Source organism: Hyperolius riggenbachi, chromosome 5, assembly GCF_040937935.1.
Source record: "Hyperolius riggenbachi isolate aHypRig1 chromosome 5, aHypRig1.pri, whole genome shotgun sequence".
NCBI classification, from domain to species: domain Eukaryota; kingdom Metazoa; phylum Chordata; class Amphibia; order Anura; family Hyperoliidae; genus Hyperolius; species Hyperolius riggenbachi.
This window is the reverse complement of record NC_090650.1, coordinates 415,497,974-415,516,294: the sequence shown is the minus strand read 5'-3', so window position 1 is coordinate 415,516,294 and position 18,321 is coordinate 415,497,974. Positions and strand designations below refer to the sequence as shown.

Here is an 18,321-nt window from a genome sequence, read left to right as displayed (position 1 = left end):
GGGTACTCTGTAACTCTGGGTGTTTCAAGTCCTAACCAATAGAGCCATATTATTCCATGCCATGCACTGATGAGGATCGACCAATCTGAAATAGTCTGCATGCATGTTGGATTAGTTTGGCTCTGTAATAGTAACAAGCTGAAACATCATTGCATTCCAGGAGGTGTGGTTAGCTTACAGGGACAACAAACAGTCGATCTGCATATACAGCAGTGATGCATCGTGGGAGACATCATATGCTCACTCCAACCTGAATCACCACAAATAACTTCTGTTTTAGGAAGGCAAATTTCTGTTTTGTAAGATTGTGGCTAAAGTTTAAAGGCTGTATTGGTCCTTGTTGTCTTGGATTATCGGTGACGGTGACCCTTAAATATTTTCTGCCCTGGGCTTTCACACGTGATCTGAGGATTTTTTTGGACAGATGTTTCTGCTGACTGACCAGCATAGCCCAGGGAATAGCTTTAGACTTATTTCCATTTATTTTAAAGCAAACATGGAAGTGGAGATACTGTAAAGTGATGAGACAAATGATAGTCCTAATACTAAATAGTACTTTCCTGGAGTCTAATTTTTGTATATATAATAGTGAAAACATAAAAAAATGAATGGCCATGGAGCCTCTTTCCCTGAAGTGTCTCCTCTGGCACCCACCCAACCTTAGACCCTCTACCAGGGTCACTCCAGTCTGAGGTGGTACTCAAGTTACATCCGGGAGCAGGAAAAAAGGGCGCCGGCTGAGGGTGGACAAAAAGGGCACCGCCATAGACTTAAATGCAATTATCGTTAATACGGCGAAAAGAAGCATGAAAAAAGGGCGCAGCAAAAAAATTTCGTTAATAACATTGTAACGTAATCGTTTTTGAGGTAGTTATCGTTTTAGAAGTTTACAACAGTAAAGTTTTTGTCATATTATTTCATTAATAAGTACAGATTTTACGTTTTTAAAGGTATTATCGTTAATATATGTAAAAGGGAGTTTCTGCTGAGGGAGTGGTTAGGGGTAGGCACCACCAAAGGGAGTGGTTAGGGTTAGACACCACCAAGGGGAGTGGTTAGGGTTAGGCACCACCTAGGCGGCGGTTAGTTTTAGGCAACACCAGGGGGGGTGGTTAGGGTTAGGCACCACCAGGGGTTGGTTAGGGTTAGGCACCACTGGGGGGGTTAGGGTTAGGTGCTACTAGGGGAGTGTTTAGTTTCAGGCACCACCAGGGGGAGTGTTTAGAGTTAGGCACCACCAGGGGTTGGTTAGGGTTAGGCACCACCGGAGTGGTTAGGGTTAGGCGCCACTAGGGTAGGGTTCTGTGTGAGGGTAGGGTTTGGATAAGCAGTATTGCTGAAAAACGTTACGACGTTTAACATTGATATTAATTCACCGCCTAACGCTGATAGGCGTCGGCAGATCGAAGTGGTGTTTCCATGGGTTCCATGTCAGTTCACCGAGGGTGTCTCCGTGAACAGTCTGTGAGCCCCGCTAATTGTAAACACGCGGGGAAGAAATCCCCGCTGTTTACATCAATACGTAAAGGAGATCGGCGATTCACGGCCTCTGATTGGCCGGGGATTGCCGCCATCTGATGAGGTAAGGGGAGAGAGCACGGGATATCGCTGCGGAGGGGGGCTTTGAGGACCCCCCCGCTCGGCCACACAGAGCGGCGGCAATCAGACCCCCCCCCCCCAGCAGGACATCCCCCTAGTGGGGAAAATAGGGAGGAAGTCTGATCACCCTGCCTCATTCACGATCTGTGCTGCGGGCTGGAGAGCCCACACAGCACAGATCACACAGAAATCCCCTGGTCCTTAAGTGGTTAATTCGTTATTATTTCTCGTTTGTTTTTTGGAACCGTAATTATTGTTAATAAAGCTTGACAACGATGATTCTCGTTACAAAATTTTGTTAATACCTGGCGCCAAATTCGTTAATACCCCGAGCCCTTTTTTCACGGCTCCCTTTTTTCATGCATGCTTACATCCACCTCTCCTCCTGCTTCTCCAGCTCTATTCTCCTCTGTCAGTCATTTCACTGGCTGCCAGTTACACCTCATCCACCTCTCCTCCCGCTTCTCCAGCTCTGTCCTTCTCTGTCAGTCTCTTCACTGGCTGCCAGTTACACCTTACCCACCTTCCCTCCCACTTCTCCAGCTCTATTCCCCTCTGTCAGTCATTTCACTGGCTGCCAGTTTACACCTCATCCACCTCTCCTCCAGCTTCTCCAGCTCTATTCCATCTGTCAGTCATTTCACTGGTTGCCAGTTGCATGCTTACGTCCACCTCTCCTCCTGCTTCTCCAGCTCTATTCTCCTCTGTCAGTCATTTCACTGGTTGCCAGTTACACCTTATCCACCTCTCCTCCTGCTTCTCCAGCTCTATCCCCCTCTGTCAGTCACAGTGGCGGCTCCAGGAATTTTTTTTAAGGGGTGCTATGCAGGTGCTGGACCAATTTCCGGGGGAGCTGACGACCTGCGGCGCGCGAAGCGCGGCGTGTCAAAAAATGGGCGTGGTCATGACTGGATGAGGGCGGGGCTAACTGTAATTTAAAGTGAACCCAGGGTGAGAGTGATATGGTGGCTGCCATATTTATTTCCTTTTAAACAATTCTAGTTGCCTGGCAGCCCTGCTGATCTATTTGGCTGTAGTAGTGAACTGAATTACACCAGAAACAAGCATGCAGCTAATCTTGTCAGTTCTGACAATATTGTCAGAAACCCCTGACCTGCTGCATGCTTGTTCAGGGTCTATGGTTGAAAGAATTAGAGGCAGAGGACCAACACGGCAGCCAGGCAGCTGGTATTACTTAAGAGGAGATAAATATGGCAGCCTCAATATTATTCTCACCTCGGGTTCTCTTTAAAAGTGCAACGCAAAGACAGAGGGCCCAAGTTTTGGTGACCCTTTCCCCAGAAAATTCACACAATTGTGCAGGTTTTCTCAAGAAAATACACGTAATGTGAGCAGATTTGAACAAAAAACATGTTCAATAACCCCAATATGCACAATCGTTAGCAGATATGGCCCCAATATGCACAATCGTTAGCAGATATGGCCCCAATATGCACAATCGGTAGCAGATATGCCCCCAATATGCACAATCGGAAGCAGATATGCCCCCAATATGCACAATCAGTAGCAGATATGACCCCAATATGCACAATCGGTAGCAGATATGACCCCAATATGCACAATCGGTAGCAGATATGGCCCCAATATGCACAATCGGTAGCAGATATGGCCCCAATATGCACAATCCGTAGCAGATATGACCCCAATATGCACAATCGGTAGCAGAAATGACCCCAATATGCACAATCCGTAGCAGATATGACCCCAATATGCACAATCCGTAGCAGATATGACCCCAATATGCACAATCCGTAGCAGATATGACCCCAATATGCACAATCCTTCCTCAGCAGTTTTGACCACAATCAGCACCACCTGAAAAAGAAAAGAAAAACCCATTTACTCACCTACAGCCAGAAGACCTTCTTTCCTGAGTCCCGACCTCCTGTCCCGACCTCCTTGTGGCGCGCAGCGCCCGCGCACCCACGATCCTCTTCCTTCCCGACGTCACGAGACTTCCTGCCTGCATGCTGAGAGCAGGGCTACGGGAAAATGGCCGCCCGAAGCCAGGCACTGCAGACTCGAAGTCTACAGAACAGGGCTTCGGGCGGCCATCTTACCGTAGCCCTGCCTGCTGCTCCGGGCTGCCGCTGTGTGAACTGACTTGGCGTCTTTTAGACGCCTGAAGTCAGTTCACTCCAGGGGGTGCTTTGGGGGTGCTTGGACAATTCTAGGGGGTGCTCGAGCACCCCCCTGGCGCCGCCCCTGGTCAGTCATTTCACTGGCTGCCAGTTACACCTCATCCACCTCTCCTCCTGCTTCTCCACCCCTATCCCCCTCTGTCAGTCATTTCACTGGCTGCCAGTTACACCTCATCCACCTTTCCTCCAGCTCTCTCCTTCTCTGTCAGTCTCTTTACTGGCTGCCAGTTACACAAATGGTACAATCCAAAGTCCTCACTCTCGCCTACAAAGCTCTTTACAACTTTGTTCCTTCTTGTCTAAATAAACTTATTTCCAGATACCATCCTACGCGCAATCTCCGCTCTAACAATATTCTCCTGTCTTCCTCTCTCGTCACCTCTTCTTACTCCCGCTTACAAGACGTCTCTCGATCCTCAACCCTTCTCTGGAACATTCTCCCTCAACACATCTTCCACTCACTCACACTTACCGCTTTTTAGGTGCAATCTGAAAACTCACCTCTTCAGGCAAGCATACTCCCTCTCTAAGGACACCTTGGCAACCGACCACCATTTTACCATCTCATACACAGCTTCCCTTCACCTATTGTACTATCCCTTAACCCCAAATGCTAGGTACACACAATACAATTTCCCAACAGGTCTGAATATCTGATTTTCCACAGAAGTCAACAGAAAATCGATAGGAAATCAAATTGAACCTGTTGGAAATATTCAATCTGGCAGTAAATCTGCCAGGAAATTGTATCATGTAAACTTAGCATTAGACTGTAAGGCCAATTGGTGAGCGCTCTCTTTCTCCTATTGTCCAGGGCCGTATCTATTAAGAGGCACCCGTGGGCCGGTGCCATGGGCGGGTCCTCGGGGGGGGGGGGGTCGGGTGGCCACTGTTTAATATAATAATTTTTATAATTTTTTTTTTCTTTTTCCCTTCTGACTTTTTTTTAAATTATTTATATTTGTGTGTGTGGGGGGGGGGGGGGAGCGCCGTTGCAGCAAGCAGTTATTGTCTCCTTACAGTTTGCAAGCGCTCCCCCGCCGCCACCATCCACAATGGTTTCCTCTGGTCTGACTCATTACACTCAGCTGCTTGCCGGGCTGAGTGATGAGCCAGCCAGAGCCACTTGCACATACGGGGAGGGGGGCGTGGCTTGACAGAGGCAGAGCACTGAAGGCTATGAAGTAAATTGGCCTCCTATGCTCCGCCCCCCCATTTGAATGGACTAGCCGAGCCTGGGAAAAGTGTCTCCTCCTCCTCCTCTCTGGGCACCATTTTAGATCACACAGGAGGACAGCACGAGGAGGTCGGGTCGGGACTCGGGAGACAGACACGTGAAGCAGCTGCTGCAGCCCAACCAGTTCTCTCAGTCTCAGCTACTAGTCCACTGGCAGCCTGCCCACTCGCACAGCTACGCTACCTAGCGCTCCACTCGTCCAGACAGACAGGTACCCAGCCAGCGCCCTCACCCAGCCCAGGCAGCCACCACCAGCTACCCCAGCCCAGGGTCACAGGCAGCAGGCCCCAGCTGCCCAGGCAGCAGCCAGCAGGCCACCACCAGCTGCCCCAGCCCAGGGTCACAGGCAGCAGGCCACCAGGTCACCACCAGCTACCCCAGCCCAGGGTCACAGGCAGCAGGCCCCAGCCGCCCAGGCAGCCACCACCAGCTGCCCCAGCCCAGAGTCACAGGCAGCAGGCCACCAGGTCACCACCAGCTGCCTCAGCCCAGGGTCACAGGCAGCAGGCCCCAGCCGCCCAGGCAACAGGCCACCACCAGCTGCCCCAGCCCAGGGTCACAGGCAGCAGGCCCCAGCTGCCCAGGCAGCGGCCAGCAGGCCACCACCAGCTGCCCCAGCCCAGGGTCACAGGCAGCAGGCCACCACGTCACCACCAGCTACCCCACCAGCTACCCCAGCCCAGGGTCACAGGCAGCAGGCCACCACCAGCTGCCCCAGCCCAGGGTCACAGGCAGCAGGCCCAGGCAGCAGCCAGCAGGCCACCACCAGCTGCCCCAGCCCAGGGTCACAGGCAGCGATACCACCAGGTCACCACCAGCTGCTCCAGCCCAGGGTCACAGGCAGCAGGCCCCAGCCGCCCAGGCAGCAGCCAGCAGGCCACCACCAGCTGCCCCAGCCCAGGGTCACAGGCAGCAGGCCACCAGGTCACCACCAGCTGCCCCAGCCCAGGGTCACAGCCAGCAGGCCCCAGCTTCCCAGGCAGCAGCCAGCAGGCCACCACCAGCTACCCCAGCCCAGGGTCACAGGCAGCAGGCCCCAGTGGCCCAGACAGCAGCCACCAGGTCACCACCAGCTGCCCCAGCCCAGGGTCACAGGCAGCAGGCCCCAGCCGCTCAGGCAGCAGCCAGCAGGCCACCACCAGCTGCCCCAGGCAGCAGGCCACCAGGTCACAGGCTGCAGGCCCCAGCCGCCTACCAGCTGAGCTACCCACCTGCTACCCCAGGGTCACAGGCAGCAGGCCCCAGCCGCCCAGCCTAGGCAGCAGGCCACCAGCTACCCAGCCCAGGTCACAGAGGCTCCTAGAACTCCGCTCGCTGCCAACCACATAACTGAGAAAGACCCTGAGGCTCAAAGAGCAGCCGGAGTTATGAGGCTTTGGCCCGCCCCCCTTTTCCTCCTCCCCTGCTCCCCCTACAGCTCCCTGATGCTGAGAGAGACGTCAGGCGTACTCACGCTGGCCTGACGTCTCTGCATCTTCACCATGTGTGGCATCGGCGGGAAATACCAGAGCTGGACAGAGACGAGGAGACAGAGCGAGTGAATGATTGAGCAGCCAACCATGACAGCAGAGAGAGGAGCTGCAGCCCGAGCCTACCAGTGACAGCCTCTAGCCTGCCTCACAGACACCCAGAGGGACATAGCTGCCATAGCCAGCCCAGCAGAGTGCACAGAGACAGCCTGCCAGCCAGACACATGACAGAAGGGGAGGAGGTAATGTACAATGCTCTGTTGTGTTCCTTTTGCCCATGCTCCTTCTCTCTTGAACACTGTTAGGGCTGGTTCCCATGGACATCTGCGCGGCGTCACGTTTGATGACGTGCGGCGGCTGCTGCGCGGTCAGGCTTTCAGCAGCTGTCGCGTCTGTATGCGGTCAGCGTTTTTATTTCCCTAGGGGGACATAACCCATCGCGGTTGGCCGCCCCTGGAAGCTACATGTAGCTTCCAGGGCGGCCATGAACGCAAGCGAAAATCGAGACCCAAACGCCGCGTTCGTGTAAAAGCTCAGTGCAAACGCTCCCATTGACTTGAATGGGAGCGTTTAACACGACGTTCCGAACGCTTGCGGTAAGCGCTCCGCAAGCGTCCGTCTGAACCAGCCCTAACACTTTCTGTACCTGTCTATCTGCTTACCCTATGTCTCTCTCTCTCTGCCCACCCTCTCTAACCCTCCTTCCAACTCTCACCGAAATGCTGCCCACTGTATGATTATTTCCTGGTGAAATTTGCACTCATTGCGATTACTCTCTGGTGAAATGTTGCACTTATTGCGCTTATTTTCTGGTGAAATTTGCACTCATTGGGCTCTATTCACAAAACCATGTGCGGTAACTCTTTTTTGGGTGAAAAATTACCTCCAGTTATAATTCACTAAAAATAGTGAAAAAAGTGAGTATTCACTAAAAATGTACCAAGTGTGATAAATGTTTGATAAAAGTGCGGTAAAACAGGTGATAAAACAGGTGATAAAACAGGTGATAAAACAGGTGATAAAACAGGTGATAAAACAGGTGATAAAACAGGTGATAAAACTGTCAGTAATAGGTACGGAAATAAAGCTTTTTTGACCACTGTAGGGCAGCCCATATACTTGCCACCCATTACACAGAGATGACCCAGGAAAGCCTGTCACGTTTAAAGTGGGACCTCAACTCTTGCACAGGACAGAAGGAAAACATATATAAATGCACCCTGTATGTATATAATTTAGCCTGTCCTTCCCCCTCATCTGTGAATAATCACAACTGTAATTTGACCTCTCAGCTTTGCCAGCTGGCTGCCTCAGCAGAGCAGCTAATGTGTAAACACAGGATGTTAACCCCATGTCTGCTTCCATGAAAGCAGGAAGTACATACACTGGAGATTGTTTGCTGGATTTGTATCAGCTGTAACAAAGAAATGTTTTTCTTTAAAGGTAATTATGCTGTTGCTTATCTTTTAGAGCAGAGAAGAATTTCCTCCTCGGCATCTATTAAATCATCTAAAAGACTGTACGAGGTCGGAAAGTGCGCCTTGAGATTAGACACACTCGTCTTTTCTGCCTTCTATGTAAAACTGACATAAACTCGAGCAAACAAAGCTCAATAGGCTCCATCCTGAAGGCCAAAAGCAGAGAAGTGATAATTATCACCTACCATTTGTAGGTGATAAAAACATCCTTAATTAACACCAACTTTTCAATTGAGAATCTCAAATTGGAGATAAATTTGAGGTAATTACCACACTTTTACCTCACTTTTACCGCATGAGGTAAAAAAAAATTGTGAATTTGAAAATGGAGATATTTTGGTCGGTGTTTATCACTACCTAATTTAACTCATGCGGTAACTCATTGAGAATAGAGCCCATTGTGTTTATTCTATGGTGAAATGTAGCACTCATTGCGTTTATTCTCTGGTGAAATGTTGCACTCATTGCGTTAATTCTCTGCTGAAATGTTGCACTCATTGCGATTATTCTCTGGTGAAATGTTGCACTCATTGCGTTTATTCTCTGCTGAAATGTTGCACACATTGCGATTATTCTCTGGTGAAATGTTGCACTCATTGCGTTTATTCTCTGGTGAAACATTGCTGCGTTACGATTATTTTATGCTGAAATGCTGCCCCATTACGATTATTTGGCACCTATGGGGGGGGAGGGCCCCATCCAAATTTTCGCAAGGGGGCCCAGTGATTTCTAGTTATGCCCATGATTACTACCTAAACTGGGGATACCTATAGACCTGGCTATCTATACTGGGGACACCTATAGACCTGGCTACTTTATACTGTACTTATACTAATTTATATAGCGCCAACATATTACGCAGCGCTGTACAGAGTATATTGTCTTGTCACTAACTGTCCCTCAGAGGGGCTCACAATCTGATCCCTACCATAGTCATATGTCTATGTATGTATCGTAGTCTAGGGCCAATTTTTAGTGGAAAGCCAATTAACGTATCTGTATCGTTTGCTATTGGGATGTGGGAGGAACCAGAGTGCCAGGAGGAAACCCACACAGACACAGGAAGAACATACAAACTCCTTGCAGATGTTGACCTGGCTGGGATCCGAACCGGGAACCCAGCGCTGCAAGGCGAGAGCTCTAACCACTATGCCACCGTGCTGCCATACTGCTGTACTATATTGTACTGCCATCTTCTGCAGCACTTCACAGAGTACGTAGTCATGTCACTGACTGTCCTCAGAGGAGCTCACACTCTAATCCTACCATAGTCATAGTCTAATGTCCTACCATATTATTATTATGTATTTATATAGCACTGACATCTCCTGCAGCACATTACAGAGTACATAGTCATGTCACTGACTTTTCTCTGGGGAGCTCACAATCTAATACCTACCACTATTTTGTGCCAGAGAACACTGGCTAATGTGTTTTTTTTTTTTTTTTTGGGGGGGGGGGGGACATTTCCTACTTGCTTTTTTAGGGTCACTTTACTTATACCCGGGGAGAAAACGTGGCCCCACCGACTTTGGACTGCACTCTTACTAGGAAATTTTAATTGACCACACCCACTGTATGTTATGGACATGCCCACTGCAGTATGTGACCACTCCCATTCTTCGCTGCGGCGTGCTTAGCGCGCCGCCAACGCCCTCCTCGGGGGGGGGGGGGGGGGGGGGGGATGGGGGCGCCATAGGTTTTGGGTGCCTAGGGGAGCCCAAACCCTAAATACAGCCCTGCTATTGTCTCACAATGCTGTGTAATGTGGGTGCAAATCTTCCACCATTATGTAAAAATCTGTAGTTGATTTGTCTGCTTTATAAACTGTAATCCACCATTGACTTGTACTGCTAACTGTTGAGGCACAGAGGGGGGCAGTAGGGGAGAAAGTAGAGGCACATTTCTTTGTTACAGCTGATACAAATCCTGCAATAAATCTGCAGTGTCTACTTCCTGCTTTCATGGAGACATATTGTTAAAGGGGAACTGAAGAGAGAGGTATATGGAGGCTGCCATGTTTATTTCCTTTTAAGCAATACCAGTTGCCTGGCAGCCCTGCTGATCCTCTGCCTCTAAAACTATTAGCCATAGCCCCTGAACAAGCATGCAGCAGATCAGGTGTTTCAGACTTTAAAGTCAGATCTGACAAGACTAGCTGCATGCTTGTTTCTGGAGTTATTCAGATACTACTGCAGAGAAATAGACCAGCAGGGCTGCCAGGCAACTGGTATTGATTAAAAGGAAATAAATATGGCAGCCTCCGTATACCTCTTTCTTCAGTTCCCCTTTAACATAGTTTACCAATTAGCTGCTCTGCCGTGGCAGTCAGGTGACACAGGGAAAAGATCAAATTACAACTTGTCAGACACAGATAAGGGGGAATTAGACAGGCTAAACTCTCTAAATACATACAGGGTGCATTTCTGTTTGCTTTCCTTTTGTCCTGTGCAAGAGTTCAGCTCCACTTTAACTAAGGACTAAATACACGGTAATATACTGATTACCTGCACAAATCACACGCCATGTTCAACTAAGGACCCTTGTATATAAAAACCCATTTAATCATTCGAAATTGGATCACATGGTGTCATTATATTTGCCTTTAGTTCCATTTTAAACATGAGGCAGAGAGCAGAGCATTACTCACTTCTGCCCAACAATGCCTGACTTATTAAATATTGACGGCTGTTAATAATTATTCACCTCGACCAACCCTTTTATGGCTCCCATATCCAGATAATAAAACCTCTGATCAATACGAGGGCGTATCGGGAACAGACAGGCGCCCAGCTGCAATCTGAGGGGAAGGAGGGGGATGGGGGGCACCTGGGACGCCACTTACGGTGTGTTGTAGACTATGATCCACCATACACTAGCATATGGGGGTCAGATCAGGTAAAAGATCGATATCTGATGATGTGCACCGACCACTGTTCCGTCAGATGATTGACAACAGACAATGAATGGAATGTCGATGTGACCACTGCCATAGCTCACTTCGTACTGCCCCATACTCGACAAAGCTATGGCAGCAAGGGCGTAACTATAGGGAAGAGCTGCTGCGACTGCAGGGGGGCCCAGAGCTGTGAGGGGGCCCAGACTACTATATCACTCACTCTGATAAAGGGGTCTCTTCTTCAGATCAGGTGTATTTGTGGCTATCCTTGTTATGGGAATGTAGATCATAATCAGGGCCGGCCCTAGACTTTTTGCCGCCTGAGGCAAAATTAGAAAAAATCGCCCCCCCCCCCCCCCAGCCGAGCTGGAGGGGTAGCTGGCAGAAAGGGGGTATTGGGCCTAGCGGCGGGGGGGGGGGTTGTACCCCCCCTCCCTCGCCTGGGTCCCCCGATCTGCGCTCAACCTCCAGCGTAAAGTACCAGCCAGCGCGCATATGTTGAAGAGGCAACTGGCGGAGGAATCACTCACCTTTTCCGCGTTCCATCGTGCGCTCCACTGACGTCACTTCCTGCAAGGCCGTCCACTTACAATACAGTGGGCGGCGTTGCCGGAAGTGACGTCAGTTGCCTCTTCGTCATATGCACGCTGGCTGGTACTTTACGCTGGAGGAGGAGCGCAGATCGGGGGACCCAGGCGAGGGGGGGGGGGGGGTCCGACCCCCCTACCCGCCGCTAGGCCCAATACCCCCTTTCTGCCCGCTACCCCTCCAGCTCGGCGGGCGGCCCCAGCGTCCATGGAGAGGCGGGTGCCGCCCCCCCAGATTTGCCGCCTGAGGCAAATGTTTCACCCCGCCTCATGAATGGCAAATGTTTCACCCCTGATCATAATGGCCACTCTTGTTTTATGACCCTTCAGGCTGCGAGGGTCATCGGGGGAGGCAAGGGAAGGGGTGTGAAAATTGGGGGCACTGTCAAAGTTATGCTGGGGCCCCCCAAGATTTGTAGTTCCATCACTGAAAGTCTACATTTGAGCGCTCCCTATCATGTATGTTGATCTGAAAAAGAATGGCTTTTCCCAATCAATTTTATGATCATAATGTTATTATTATTATTGATTGCATTTATAAAGCGTCAACATATTACGTAGCGCTGGACAATACTGCATATAGGCTCAGGGGCGTAGCAATTGGGGGTGCAGAAGTTGCGACCGCATCGGGGCCCTTGGGCCAGAGGGGCTCCGGATGGGCTATCTCTCAACTACAGTATTAGCTCTCTATTGGTCCTGTGCTCCTAATAATCACTTCTATAGATACTTTGAATAGTGGTAATCCTTAACAAACTGTTCCCCACCCCCTTCTTGCACCTCTGACACTATCGTTGCCAATGGCAGGTTTGGATGTGCCGTATCAATTGTTATGTATAGAGTGCTTGGGGGGCTCCATTGTAAAACTCGCATCGGGGCCCACAGCTCCTTAGCTATGCCACTGTATATAGGGATACGGTTATACAACATAGCAGAAGATTATCCATGCAAACAGGGTATAAGATACTTGATGATCATGTGATTTTACAGAGATCCAGCAAATCAAATCATAACTGGGGTCAGGAAGGACACACGAGCGGGGAGGGGGCAGGGATACTTAGATTTAAAAGGGAGTTTTTTTATACGCTTCTGGAGCCCATACACGGTACAATAAAAACATTTGATTTTCCCGTTATTAGATCTAAACGATCGCATAGAATGAAGGTCGAAAATAATCTTTTATTTCGATCAAGAAATTCGAACGATTATCCCGTTTTTTCGAGAAAAATCTGATCAGACATGGTGGAAAAAGTTTGATGATTGTGTGTTGTAATTGTATCATGTATGTTAAATTGTATGAAAAGATATTTTAGATCCTAATTGTGCGAATTGTTTCAAAGACTGTAATCTTTATTTGTATTGTCTTCATAACAAGATTAAATATTGAAGTATGTGTATGATTATTATCATTTTAATATAATTATATATTTTTTCTTACTAAAGTAAAGTAAGTTTGTCCTCATCAAGGAGAGTCCACAGGTACAATGCAAATACAATTTTGGCCTTCTTCCTGTTAGTTAATAGAGCCATTTGTAATCGCTCTGTGGTAAAAATTCCCTCAGCATGAAAACAACAACACTGTGAGGTAAAACACACCTTTATAGTTGCTCTGAGGTAATATTAACTTCACAATAAATAAATTGAACCACTCAGAGGAAAAATACAGCTCAATAGACGCTTTGAGCTACAACTGCCGTCTGTGTTAAAGTAGAGTGATCAGACGTCCCGGATTCGTGGTCCGCTGTCCCAGGCTTAATGAGGTCCCGGGAAACGTCCCGCTTTCAGCAGCGGGACGTCCCGGCCTCGGGACTCTGGCCACTCTCTCCTCAATGAACTGGCAGCGGCGTCTATAGACGCCGTGCCAGTTCATTGCCCGCAGCCCCGCTCCAGCCTCCTCTTCCGGTGTCTGTTTCCGACACCAGCAGGCGAGCAGGGCTACGGCAAGATGGCTGCCGGAGCCCTGTACTGGAGACCTATTTGTGTCACTAGTACAGGGCTTCGGGCGCCATCTTGCCGTAGCCCTGTCAGCGCGGGAGACCAGAGCAGGAGGAACAAGACGGTCCCGGGACGGAGCAGCGCGCCAGAGGCCGGACACTTCTGCCAGGTGAGTAAATGCTTTCTTTTCCAGGTGAAATGTTTGCCCGCATTGTTTCTTTTCCAGGTGAAATGTTTGCCCGCATTGTTTCTTTTCCAGGTGAAATGTTTGCCCGCATTGTTTCTTTTCTGGTGAAATGTTTGCCCGCATTGTTTCTTTTCTGGTGAAATGTTTGCCCGCATTGTTTCTTTTCTAGTGAAATGTTATTGTTTGCCCGCATTGTTTCTTTTCTGGCGAAATGTTTGCCCGCAGTGCGTTTCTTTTCTGGCGAAATGTTTGCCCGCAGTGCGTTTCTTTTCTGGCGAAATGTTTGCCCGCATTGCGTTTCTTTTCTGGTGAAATGTTTGGCCGCAGTGCGTTTCTTTTCTGGTGAAATGTTTGCCCGCAGTGCGTTTCTTTTCTGGCGAAATGTTTGCCCGCAGTGCGTTTCTTTTCTGGCGAAATGTTTGCCCGCATTGCGTTTCTTTTCTGGTGAAATGTTTGGCCGCAGTGCGTTTCTTTTCTGGTGAAATGTTTGCCCGCAGTGCGTTTCTTTTCTGGTGAAATGTTTGCCCGCAGTGCGTTTATTTTGTACTGACATGTTTGCCCGCATTGCGTTTATTGTCTGGTGAAATGTTTGCCCGCATTGCGTTTATTTTGTACTAACATGTTGCCCGCATTGCGTTTATTTTGTACTGACATGTTTGCCCGCATTGCGTTTATTTTCTGGTGAAATGTTTGCCCGCATTGCGTTTATTTTGTACTGACATGTTTGCCCGCATTGCATTTATTTTATACTGACATGTTGCCTATTGCGTTTATTTTCTGGTGTCCGGGGTAACTGTTACTGCATTTATTATTTAATGGTCATAGATGGCTATGTTTGCTGCTTTGTGGTTACGGTATACTATTAGCATCACACAGTTTCTGCACACCCATGATACAAAGTCTCGTTTGTCCACATCATGGCGTAAACACTGCTTTCTTATGCCTCGCTGTTACATCATTACGTTAGCTCCGCCCATACAATGTCATGGCCACGCCCATTTTTCGGCGCGGCGCGCTGCGCGTGCCGCAGCCCCCATCCCCCAGTCTTCGCCGCTGTGCGCTCCTCACTCCTTCCCACTTTTCGCCCCCCCCCCCCCCGTCCCAGGTTGGACCCACAAAAATATGGTCACTCTAGTTAACCATCTGAGGTAAAATACAACTCGAGCTGAAAAAAAGAGAGATTCCGGTTGAAAAAAAAGTAACCTCCGATCAAATAAACCATTGGATCAAATACTTTATTTTTTATCTTGATCTTTTTTCTCAATTAGATTTTTTCGGCATATTCGATAATTGTCCCCGGATTTTTAGCCTAATCGAACGTTCGTATACGGTACCTCGAAAACAACTATGCAATTTTTTCGTTTTAACAGGATAATCGAACGAATTTATCTAATCGGGAAAAAAAATGAAAAAATTGTACCATATATGGGCACCATTATTGTTATAGAATCTGGCACCTAACTTGTTACAATCATGTAACAATGTATGGTGGCCTAAAGCGTAACGATTATTACTGGCAGATTCAATCACTGTGATCAAATCTGGCGGTTATCTGGGACCCAAAAATTGCTTGAAATTACGATTGGATTTGGTTGGTAAATTTTAGTCGATTCGATGCGGCGGTAGATTGAAGGCCATATCGTTGCACTGGATTGAACACTGCAACACTGCCGTTTGACAGATTCACCATGAACTCTATTGAAAATTGCATGTAATGCGTCTAGCTCATGTGTTAGTTTCACCTTTTAAGTTGAATTACTGAAATAAATAGACTTTTGCCCAATATTGTAATTTTCCAAATCACAACGTCACATGACATTACGCTTCAGGAGTGAATGAGACTTCAAGCGATCGCGGTACTTTGTGCGGGAGTCGCCGGGGATCTTAAAGATCCGATCCGCCGCGGCGGTCTTTATTGCTGTGCGACGCTAAGCGACATTCTCGTGGTCACTCGCGCGCCTGTACCCATGTTGCGATATCGCAGAAACGACCACTTGGTGCTCAAAAAATCACCGGTCAACAGGAACATTGTTGGTAAAATTGCGACATGGATACACAGCTTGTGGGCTCGCTCACACTAGGGGCCTTTTTGCCCATATTTCCAGCGCAGGCGATTTTCAAAATCGCCCACAAAATGCTTGTTCAATTAATCTCTATCAGAAGGGTCATATCAGCACGTTGCGTCCGCTTTGCGGTCCCCAAAGCGGTGCCTGTACCATTTTTGGGGCGTTATTGCTATAATGGAAGGTATAGGAAGAGTGCTAAACGCTTACAAGACCGCTTTTATGCGGCGATTGCGTTCGCGTTTTTTAGCATAAATACATTGTATTTATTCTTTTCAGGGTCAAAGAGTTCACTTCCTGACTTGCGTTAAAGAGTGAATGATAAAACCGCTCTGGAAAAGTGCTTAGAAAAGCGCTTTTACCAAAAACACAGTGCACAGTGGAGCAGGAGGGGAAAAAAAACCCAGCCGAACCAAATTGCAAAACACTTGCATTTGCGATTACGATTTTAGATGTGAACGAGGCCTGACAGATGCCGTGTACAAGTGCCCTAAAAGGAAATGAGGTAGATCAAGTTATCCTTTTTTTGAACTTAACTTTGGTGGTTTTTTTTTTCCTTATTAGATTTAGGATTGGAGATGATATTGTAGTCCTCGTTTTCTAGGTTGCAGGGCACAGAGAGGTCAGTAGCCTGTGTTGGGTTTTGCAGATATTTGCCTAATGACTGTGTGGTTTATACTAGTTATGTATTACTGTGTCACATCAGATAACGGGTGAGGAAGTCACCTGTTATCTGATGCACTGGGGGGCGGGGCCACCGCCGGCTGCAGAGGTAGACCAGGAGCACAGACCGCTTTATTGCTCATGTTTGCATAAGATTAGCCCATAATGATCACAGCTCCATCAACAATGAGCTTATCTATGTCCTGTTCAAATACCCTGAGATAACTTTGTCAGGCTTTGAACCTGAGGATTGTACAGCTACCCACAGACAGACATCGGTGAGACTTCTGGATCAGCACTTAGCCTAGTACGTGCAATTTTGATTGGCCAATCATAGACCAATTTGACCATTTCCATGTAGTAAGAAAGCTTACCTGCACAATCCAAAATCTATTGGCCCTTTTGCTACATGGAGGTGGTAAGATTGATCAGTGATTGGCCATCCAAAATGTATTTTTTTATGCACTCTAAATGTACAGGTGATTAGAATTAGAATATCGTGCAAAAGTCCATTTATTTCAGTCATTCAACGTAAAAGGTGAATAGATGTACAGAGGCGCCAAAAGGATAAAATATGCTAAAATGTTTAAAATATTCGGGTGGCGGTGGTGGGCCGACCACTCCCAAATAGACACGATGCTGTCGTTTAAACTCAAGACAATTTATTTACATACTCCAAGAACAAAGTCGCAACGCGTTTCACGGGCACAATCCCGCTTCATCAGGCATTAAACAACAGAGTAGCACACAGCTAGTGGTCCAGTATACGCTTGGCACCTCTGTAACGCGTCAAGATATCCACCCTGGGAGGTTTTTCCTTCTTCAGAGAGTGACATCTTATTCCTGAGTGGGGACAGGTCTAATCTCCCCACCTGCATATACAGAGGTTGCCTGAGTGGTAACCCATGTTTGTGAGTATAATACTTACTTATCACCATTCCTCCTGGTTCCAATACATACTACACCATATCGGGCTCTCGGTATCTCTCTTTTAACGTAAAAGGTGAAACTAGTATATGAAATAGGAACCCTCTGCAGGGTTTGGATGAATTAGCTGATGAGAGTCTGGCACTCTGAGCCTAGAATATTGAACATTTTCACAATATTCTGATGGGCTAAGATTGTGATTTTGGGGTTCGCATAAGCTGCAAGCCAGAATCAGCAACGTTATAACAAACAAAGGCATGAAATATCTTGCTTTAGTTTGCATGTAATGAGTCCATTTCATATATTAGTTTCACCCTTTAAAGAGAATCTGTACTCTAAAATTCTTACAATAAAAAGCATACCATTCTATTCATTATGTTCTCCTGGGCCCCTCTGTGCTGTTTCTGCCACTCCCTGCTGCAATCCTGGCTTGTAATTACCAGTTTTAGGCAGTGTTTACAAACAAAAGACATGGCTTCTAGCCAGAGTATGATAGGCTGAGAACAGCTCACTGTGTGACTCATGCAGAGCTTGGAGAGGCTGTGTAAAGCTTCTGCAAATGACAAGCTGCACATTCCACACATTCCAGCCTGAGCCCGACAGAGCCGACAGAGGAAAGAAGATAAGATTTATTACAGAGACAGTGCAACTAGAAAAGGCGGCAGTAAGACAGACCACATTAGACCAGGCATAGGAACTTATAGGATAGAAGAAATAAGGCTAAAAATTTTGTTACAGAGTCTCTTTAAGTTGAATTACTGAAATAAATGGACTTTTGCACGATATTCTAATTTTTCAAGTTTCACCTGTATATTAAAGAGACACTGAAGTCTCCTAAAAATCATGTTTTTAATTAAAAAATGTGTTTAACATGTTAGCCCTACCTAAACCAGCGCATTCCCGCCGCTGAAATCCATCTTAATCCCCCCGGACTCCCACCTCCCTCTCCCCGCAAAATTCACGACTTTCTTGGTGGTGGATTTTGCTGCTGTTGTAGGCAGAGCTATGAGCCGCAGCTCTGCCTCCATGTGCCTCTATCGGCGGCAGATCTCCGCCTCTCCCCCGCCCCTCTCAGTGAAGGAAGACTGAGAGGGGCGGGAGAGAGGCGGCGATCCGGG

General features: G+C 48.0%; 1 protein-coding gene across 2 annotated transcripts in view; it reads left to right on the top strand.

The window, feature by feature from the left end:
* Window positions 1–18,321, top strand: part of ANXA13 (annexin A13) — a 76,663-nt gene that overhangs the window by 25,072 nt on the left and 33,270 nt on the right. Inside the window, exon 1 of one of the 2 annotated variants that reach the window (XM_068237994.1) lies at window positions 6,594–6,709. The exons of the other annotated variant lie outside the window; for it this stretch is intronic. Within the exon in view, the coding sequence (XP_068094095.1) occupies window positions 6,692–6,709 (18 nt within the window). The 5' untranslated portion in view covers window positions 6,594–6,691. Of the gene's footprint in view, window positions 1–6,593; window positions 6,710–18,321 lie in introns of those variants that run through there. 2 annotated transcript variants of the gene reach the window in all.